The 9,589-nt window shown below is 33.1% G+C and overlaps 1 protein-coding gene across 1 annotated transcript; it reads left to right on the top strand.

Annotated features, from left to right (window-relative positions):
• Window positions 1-8,305: 8,305 nt before the first annotated feature.
• On the top strand, window positions 8,306-9,168 carry LOC129941368 (uncharacterized). Its single transcript, XM_056049985.1, has 2 exons — window positions 8,306-8,551; window positions 8,610-9,168. The coding sequence occupies exons 1-2, from the start codon at window positions 8,306-8,308 to the stop codon at window positions 8,907-8,909; spliced, it is 546 nt and encodes a 181-aa protein (XP_055905960.1). The 3' UTR covers window positions 8,910-9,168.
• The last annotated feature ends 421 nt before the right edge of the window (window positions 9,169-9,589 follow it).

Here is a 9,589-nt window from a genome sequence, read left to right as displayed (position 1 = left end):
ATAGGTATCGACTTCAAATAAATTTTGTTATTCAAATAATACTGCTGAAAGATGGAGAAAGGGTTCTCAAGAAAATTGCGTAGGTGCTTTTTTTACCCAATTTTGGTTAAACCTAAATATCTCACTAACAAATGACGACAGAGACTTGAATAAAAAACTTTATATTATATATTGTAACGCGAGACCAAACAAATATATGTTTGGCAAAAAATCAAATTAACGGTTTATTTTATAAATCAAAAAAACTAAAAAAAAATTAAGTTCATTTCCAAAACAACTTTGTGCAACGAAAAATACCGTTTTTCCGGTAAAATTTTGGGAAAAATCGAATTGACAGTTTTCTTACAAAATTAAAAACCTTAAAAATATTAATAAAAATTGGTAAACATTTATTTTTGACTCAAATATCTTTTGAAAAATTTGAGATTTGGCTTCCAACTAATTTTTGCTTGTAAGAAATATCGTTTTCAACGTTTTCAATGTTTCCGAATCATTTTGAGAATAATCGAATTAACAGTTTTTTTACAAAAATATATTTTTAAAAATTTAAAATATTGGCTTGGAACTTATGTTATCTTACAAGATATATTGTTTGTAACATTCGATATAATTTTGAGAAAAATCGAAATGACAGGTTTTTTATACAAAAAATAAAAAACCTTAAAGAAAACAATACTTAAATTTGGCAAAATTTACATTTACATTTGATAAAAATTTAAGAACAATATAAATATTCTTTTTAACATTCCCAAACATTTTGAGATAAATCGAATTGACACAAAAAAAAAACCTAAAAAAAAGTAATAAATGTTGATACAAATTTATTTTCGACTGAACTATGTTTTTTTTTTAAACTTTGAGATATTGGCTTGAAACTTATTTTATCTTATAAGAAATATTGTTTTGAACATTCAATACGATTTTGAGAAAAATCGAAATGATAGGTTTTTTATACAAAAAATAAAAAACTTTAAACAAAACACTACTTAAATTTGGCAAAAATGTATTTTTGACTTAAATAGCTTTTCAAAAATTAAAAAAGTTGGCTTTAAACTTAATTTATTTCACACAAAATATTGTTTTTGGTATTCAGTATTTTTTTGTAAGAATCCAACAGTCCGGTTTCTTATAAAAAATAAAATCTACAAAAAACAGTACGCAAATTTGATAAAAATTGATGTTCGGTTCTCGAAATCTCTCAAAATATTTTATTCATCCAATTTGTATTTGTTTATAGAAGAAATAAAAAAAGTTAAGAAATGCTACTAAAATTGGTAAAAATTAGTTTTCTACTAAAATCTATTTAACAAAAACTGAATTTTTGGAATATTCGATTATTATATTATAAGTTTGAAATGAGCCGAGTGCTCTGAACTTTTGCAACAGATTAATTTTTTTCAAAGTACATTTCCAGAATTTTCAAAACACTTAAGCATTCTCAAATGTCAAACCATTGACAACGAAACTTTAGTGCACTTTATACTTGCATTACTATCATGAACGTGGAATCCTGAATATGAAACTAATTATTTTTGTTATGAATTATGGGTACTTACTTTTAAGAGCATTTGCAAAGGAGCCTAAAATAATAAATGAGACGCATTCCAAACAATTGTACCTCTTCGAAATGTAATATCCATGCGTATGCGTTTTGCTTGCTCCATTTTCTCAATATGCTTATCAAAATAACGTGTTGTTTTTTTTAAATACTGCAAAGCTATTTTTGTACTTTTATTGAAATCAGTTATACTAGAAGCATATCTTAATTGGAAATCGAAATTCAGCATACAAATTAAATACAATGCAAAGTTTGCACATTTTTATTTTTTTCAATCGATAAAATCCGAAATTTTGGGATTTTGAATTTTTCAAATCTTGGATTTTCGGGATTTCTGCTTTTAGGATATTGTTCCTAATCTATATAGATACCTATGTAATTAAAATAAAATTAGATGTACAACTGAGGACCGCTTCTTGATCTTAATTAAAATAGTTTGTAATTTTTGACGTATTCCTAATTGATTTTTATAGTCGGAGCTTTGCTAAGAGCGATGTAAAATTAATTGTAAAAATCAGCCCGCAGAATCTGTAGTCGGTATATCTTACAAGACATTTACATTGATTCTTGGACTTCGAATCTCAACTTTGCATTAAACATTATTTGACGTTATCATTCATCGTTTTCCATTCCTTGTTACTGGAAATGGAAATCCTTTCCAGAAAACCAAAATCTTTTTCATTTATTTCCTTACAAAAAACAGACAAAAATACAAAAATAAAACGAAAGGTAAAACACGTTAAAAATAAATCAAGAATAGCGCAATAACAGTTAAAATAAACATCAGGAAAATATAAGAAGTATATATCTCTGTCCAAAAAACACAAAGGAGGAGATCCTTTCAAGTTCCAATGCCTCCGAGCCGGTTGCCAGTTGCCGGTAAACAACAAGGTGAATAGTACCTACCAAAATAAAGCACATGCCTTCCAACCCTAACAATTTATTCTTCACATATCCTTACCTGTCCGGAATGGAAAAACCGAAAAACATCCATAACATATCAGACCAGAAAAGGAAAACTATGAATCAATGCAATCCTCGATGTGGACTTCGTCGGTCGGTCGGTCAGTCGGTTGGTGTCTGTATCGATGCTGAGTTCAGGAAAATCGATTTCCTATTTTTGGAATTGCAACACAATTGGTTTGACTAAATAGCTTGAAGGGTGAAGGATGATAGTAGAGCATATTGAGGAGCAAGAGGTTATATTCCCTTCTGGATTTCATTTGCCTTTTCCACACGTAAACAAAAAGGAAATACGCTTTCGATTAAATAGCATAGTTCCTTCAATTTTCCGATCAAATCTCGAGTCATGATTTAGAAAAGTGTTAAATGGGGAAATATATATTTAGTAAGAAGCAGAAGGGAAATAACTTGACACTGTATTTGTAAATAAAACTTGTTGTGCTAACCTGCAACCGCACAAAGAACTAGTTTAACATTTGGTTCCGGTTTTTAGCTTTAAGAAGATGCAAAATTTGAAAACAGGTTTTGTGCTATATTTTGAAATTTCACAGAAACCTATTCTTAGATTTTCGGATTCTATTGAATTTTGGCTAGCCTTAGTTATCGATTTTAATGTACCTAATGATTCTATAATGTTTGTAGGAGAGTTAAGTATAGTAAAAATTTGTTGATCTATGGGAGAAAGATGGAATTACAGCTTTTATTTGGTTAAATCCATGATTATTAAGTTTTCGGAGTTCTGCTATAACTTTTATATTTGAATCCCAAAAGATCTAACAACTTTTAAAAATCGTTCAATCTTAATAAATCAGAAATAGTTATCTTTCGAAATGGAGGCCAAAAGCATCTTATGAAAAATGTTTTATCAGTGGCTGTTACAAATCAATATAAGTATCTTTGAGTTATTTTAAACAACACCATGTCTTTGACGGAACTCAATATTTGGAAAAACTAGAAAAATTCGACATGGTCACATCTTTTAAGGAATTTAAACTTTCGACACTCAGCTCAATTCAAATTCACGTTGCGACTTCAAGGAAAATAACGCTGAAATGTGCTCAACAGTGGGGATACAAGGATCATGTGCAGGTAGAGAAATTACAACGTCTCTTTCTGAATATGTATTTCCTTCTTCCGAAAAACACTACAAACTTTAAACTAAAGTATAAATAATTTACTTCTTAAAATACTATCAGAAATTTTAATTCGGAAGTACTTCTACTGGACTAATAAACATGGATGATGCTTTTCTGAGATAGAGATAAGTTTCTCACAAAACTTCCTGTCTAGTAGCACAGAAAAAATCAGTCGCAGTTTCATGATTTATACAGAAACTTATCTTACAGCGATAGCCCTTACTATTTTTTGAATTTGAATCATCCACAAGACCATTATACTATAGTATCCTATTCAAAGCACGCATTGGATTGCTTGAATGAAAGATGTTTCCAAAGTCACATCAATGGACTATGCACCATATGTAACTTTGATACAGCCGGAATTCATACCACATCGTCTGAGTTTGTCCCACATTCAAGAAATACAGGAAACGATTTCTCAAAAGCCAGCACTTAATCAGATAATGAAACCGAGAGACTGATAACCTTAATGCTTTTTTAAATTTGGATTTCAAGGCGCTCTCAAATAATGATTTTTTTAAAATCGTAAAAATATAATTAATTTATGAGTCTTTTTTAATCGGATATGCAATTTTTATAGGTAAGGTTGAAGTGGCTATCCATAATATTGTAGGACCCACTAAGGCCAGTTTAATGGCACACTGTGATACCACATAAATCTTGAAGCCTTCTCATAAGCTCAATAATAAAAATAAGTCCCGAAACGTGAAAGACTCATTATGTTAATATGATTGAGATCGTTAAGAATGTTCAGGAAGTTTCTGTCAAATTGCAGTTGGGAATGTATCAGTCTGCATGCTTTGGAATAGATTTTAAATACATAAGAATTATGGAATGGCCAATATTGTTGCTAACCCATTGCTATGAAGCTTTAAGGAGAATATCAGAGAAAAAAAATTACTGCTACAGCAACGTCAACTTCTTAGATAATCACTCTGAATCCTTCGGTTCCAGACCAGTTAGGATTTCATTCACCAACAGGTTCCAGAGGAGAGGGTATAGAACACCGCCTTGAGGTTTCTCTCTGCTATCGAATCTTTAAGCAGAAGCGTTGCTTAATTTTGAGTTAAATATTATGCTAGTCCGCATTAAATGTATTAACTCCCCAAGTAAACCCTCTAGTTCAGTTGTGATTGCAATTTTGTGCATGTTGAGACACACACAGAAATCTTGTATCAAAACTTGCACTTGAATGGACATCAATTAATCTATCTTAGCTCCTAAGAAGAAAGATAATAGACTTTTTTCCTCCTTTGGGTATAAGGAACATCTTTTACTTCTTTCCATGCCGAGGGAAGATTTACCAACTTTTATAAGTTAATGTCAAATCACCGAATAGAGTAAAATCTATCGAACTTAAAAAAATTCATGGTTTGATTCGAGCTGTAAGGAGGTTATTAGGATCAAAGATGTGAGTTTTCGGAATTATAAAGCCAACCCTACTGTGGAGAACCGGAATAAGTTCAAACAAGTTAGAAAGACTTGTAACGGACATATTCGACGCATAAAATTTTTGCTATGACCAGAAATTACGGCAAAAAATACTTAAAACTTCCAAATGTAGTACAAATTTCTGGCAACACTACGTCATCGTCAGTTCCTACACTCGTTTCCAATGACAAGCCTTTTGTTAACCCGAATGCTGCCAATGAGTGACATGACTTTTCCTGTACTTGAAAGCGTAAACTATTCCATGGGACGAATCTTCTTTCGCACTCGTACAGTTGGTAGAGTACTTAAAGATCGTGACAACCCATTTCCATCTGTCCTATTCTACTGGTCTCTTTCCAAGAGACTAGCGTCCAATTGCACTTACGTCCCTTTTTTCCAAGGTCATGGAAACGCTGATCAATTTTCAGCTTAAGAAATATCTTGAAGATCGTAAGCTTCTTAATGACCGGCAGTGTGGCTTTCATTGTTTACCTCACCGAACAATTTAACAAATCTTTACATCGTTTTGGAGAAAGTAAGATTATTGCACTTGATATTTTAAAGGCATTTGATAGAGTTTGGCATCAAGGTCTCTTATCGAAAATGCGTGCTTTTGGTATTGATGGATCTCTTCTTTGTTCGGTTAGAAATTACCTTTCAGACCTTTCAATTCAAGTTTTATTGGACGGGTTCAAAGATGATATCCACAATATAAACGCTTTTGTGCCCCAGGGCTCCGTTTTGTCTCCAACTCTCTTCCTTATATTCATAAATGATCTTTTGTCTGAAACTTCTAACCCACTTCATTGTTTTGCTGATGACAGTACCCTCTGCTTTTCATATTCATATTAAGATTCTCATCCTTGTTCTTCGGATGTGGACTATCAACTGCAGCGTATGATAAGCTCATTAAGTTCTGATCTTAACAGCATAGTTCAATACGGATTTTAGAACCGTGTAGAATTTAACGTTTCGAAAACTCAATGCTGTCTACTGTCACAAAAGCGTAACCCCCCCCCCCAATGCCACTATCCATGGCGGGTACTTGAATCGAGGAGATTAAACAGTACAGAGATTCTTTCTTAAGCCACAAGCTCACCTACGTGCATACTTACTTAACGTTAATTGAGTTAGACGCATCTGAAGAACGTGATGTTTCAAAGTTTTGGCCTCATGTAATGCGTGAAAAGGTACCAATTATTTCACTGATGATTACTTGAAAAACTTTTAAACTGTAGTTGCAACTATAGAACAATTTTATTAGACTTGATTTTCGGAATCAATTTCCACCTTTTTACAAGCTTATCTATAACTTTTAATTGCTTATCTATGGCTACTAATTACTTTGCCAACAGCGTTTTAATGGCTTTTTGCTGAGCTCCTTTAAAATATTATTAAATAGAGTAAGTGCGGCAAATGTGGCCTACGTGGGTAATATGGCCTATAACGGGGTTTCCCAAACCGGAAGCCAGAGCGAAAAAAAAAATGTTGCATTACTAACACGTTCTAACCGGTTTAGCCTCAGTCTTTCGTGGTTAATGTGGCGCGACGGTTTTGAAATATATACGGGGTACATTGTTTTTTTTACTTTGTTTGTAATTTTTTGGTAAGTTTTCTTAAGTGTTTTAACATTAAATTTTAAGTTAAATTGGTAACTTCTTTTTTAAATTAAATTGTGTTTAATATTTGTTTAACATGTGTGATATCATGATTTAAAAAAAAGTTTGTAAAGTTTGTGGAAAATTAAATTTAGTTAAAAAATCACAGTGTGGTTAATATGGCCTACCCCATGTGTTGGTAATATGGCCAGTAGACCATATTTGACACGTTTTATCGATTGCATTTAATTTTGTTTTATTTTTTTATTTTGAAGGTTAAAATGTCTAAACAAAGTCCAAAACCACGGAAGACTTGGCGGAAGGAAGACATGATGGAAGCCATATCGGCAATAAAAAAGAAAACAATGGGTTATTTGAAGGCGTCCAAAACTTATAATGTTCCGAGAACCACACTGAGACGATTGGCGGCAAAAAAAGAAATACAGTTAGAAGAAGTGGTCAGTGCCAAACTAGGAAGAAAGCCTATTTTTCCACCTGAATTGGAAGAGTCCCTAGTGGATTACTGCTTGGAAATGGAAAAAAAACTTTTTGGCCTAACAAGCAATGACATAAGGTCGTTAGCTTTCCAGCTTGCCATTAAGAACAGGATTCCAAATCCATTTTCTATTGCCAAAGAAGTTGCAGGCAGGGACTGGCTTCGTTTGTTCCTTCGACGCCATCCATCATTGTCGTTCCGTCAGCCGACTGGAACATCCTTAGCGAGAGCTTCCGGATTTTCGAAGGAAAACGTGGCCATTTTTTTCGACAACCTGGAATTGCTTATGAACAAGTACCATTTCGCTCCAAATAATATATATAACGTGGATGAAACGGGCATTTCTGTTGTACCATCAAAAATGCCAAAAGTACTTGCGTTGAAGGGTCGAAAACAAGTTGGAGCATTAACTTCAGCTGAAAGAGGTTCTTTAATAACTTCAATATTGTGCATGAGTGCAGGAGGTTCATTTGTTCCTCCTATGTTTATCTTTCCGAGGAAAAGAAATAATCCCCAGTTAATGAAAGGTGCGCCACCAGGCTCCATATATGCAAATCATCCATCCGGATGGGTGCAAACTAGCTTATTTACTAGATGGTTCAAACACTTTTTGGAATCTGTCAAACCATCCTCATCATCACCGGTGCTGCTTATAATGGATGGGCATGCAAGTCATACCAGGAACATAGAGATTGTGGACCTTGCAAGAACAAATCATGTGCACATTCTATCGATTCCTCCGCATTCAAGCCATAAAATACAGCCGCTTGACAAGACCTTTATGGGACCCTTAAAAAAGTACTTGACTGAGGAAATTCGACGATGAGTTATAAATAACACAAAAGCCTTAACACAATTCGACATAGTTGAGCTATTCGGTCGAGCCTTCCTTAAGAGTCAAACTGGAGAGATCGCATTTAATGGTTTTTTGTCGACAGGAATATGCCCATTTAATAGAAATGTCTTTCAAGACCAAGATTTTTTGGCATCTGAAGAAATTGATATAACAGAATCTCAACCTAATGTAAACAATCCTGCGCCTAACAAACCATGTCATATTGAGGGTGAGATTCAGATGGAGCCATCAACTTCAGCTGGAATAAGATCTATCTCAGAAATAATGAAATCCAGACCAAAACCTACAGATGAACCGGAATCGCAAGCCTCAGGAAATATTTCTTCAAAACCATCAACTACCTTTTATACTCCACATGAAATTTCCCCTATTCCTGTCCGATTTAAAAAAACTTCGAATCGTGGTCGAAAACGAGGAAAATCGGAGATAATTACTTCGTCACCTTACAAATTGTCTCTGGAAGAATCAATTCAGTTAAAGGATGGAAAGGAAAAGAAACTAAAGAAGAAGGTAGTAATATTATTACGACCTTAATGTTATAATTTTGGATCTTGAACTTTAATTTCAGAAGGTTTTTAAGAATCTGAGTTTGAGAGGCAAAGAAATTATACAGATCAAAACGAAACGAGTTCGAAAAAAGTCTTCTTCATCAGAAAGCAATGAAAGTAACTTTATTCCAGACGGTGGTTCCGATCCAAATCCCGATAGAAGTAACCAGGAAGATGCTAAATGCCTATATTGCTTGAGCTTATTCTCGGAAGATAAGGGAGGCGAAACTTGGGTACAATGTGTTGTGTGTACAATGTGGGCACATGAAGATTGTTCAGGAAATGAAAAAATGAAATTTATATGCGAATTTTGCTGTTAAAGTTACTCAAAAAATATTGCTTTAAATATGGCCCACCCTGGGCCATATTAAACACCATGTGGGCCATATTGGCCACAATTTTTTTGTATTTGATTTATGAAGTTCCTTTAAGTTTTTGTTTTTAACATTTTGTTATGTTTTTTTTTTAGTTTAAGTTTTTTAAAACCGGATTAAAATTGTTTTGTTAGACCTTTTAAAAAAAAATAAATGAATTCGACATAAATGTATGGTTTTATTTAAAAAAATGTTAAGGGTGGGCCATATTTGCCGAACTTACTCTATGATTATTGGTGTTGGTCCTCTTAAACGGGAAGATGCCTTAATATATTTTTAATAACTTCAGATTTGCTTCATTCAATGACTCATTTTATGTACCGTTCAAGAAGATTATTGCTCTTCACACAAAATTATTTCAGAAAATTGGGGACCATATCACAATTTCCTCGTATTTTGCTCACATCTAGTGGATGACCTCCTAATGTAGTTGCGGGTAGGTTAGGATAAAATGTTAATATCCTATCCAAGATTAATAGATATCAAATGAAAATTGTGTTTTTGAATTTTCAAGTTCTTAACTTTAATTGAAGGCAAGTTTGTCCAACCTTGATGAAGTTTTCTTAGATTTCCATGCTTAGTTGAATTCAGTGCTATTTCAACTACTGCCTTTTTCCATATACCTA

The sequence above is a fragment of the Eupeodes corollae genome, chromosome 1, assembly GCF_945859685.1.
Source record: "Eupeodes corollae chromosome 1, idEupCoro1.1, whole genome shotgun sequence".
Classification (NCBI taxonomy): Eukaryota; Metazoa; Arthropoda; class Insecta; order Diptera; family Syrphidae; genus Eupeodes; species Eupeodes corollae.
This window is presented reverse-complemented; position numbering and strand designations above follow the sequence as displayed.

Coding starts and splice junctions, on each gene's coding strand:
- LOC129941368 (XM_056049985.1), top strand. CDS start 8,306: ATGAAATCCAGACCAAAACCTACAGATGAACCGGAATCGCAAGCCTCA. Junction 8,552..8,609: donor AAAAGAAACTAAAGAAGAAG/GTAGTAATATTA, acceptor CTTTAATTTCAG/AAGGTTTTTAAGAATCTGAG.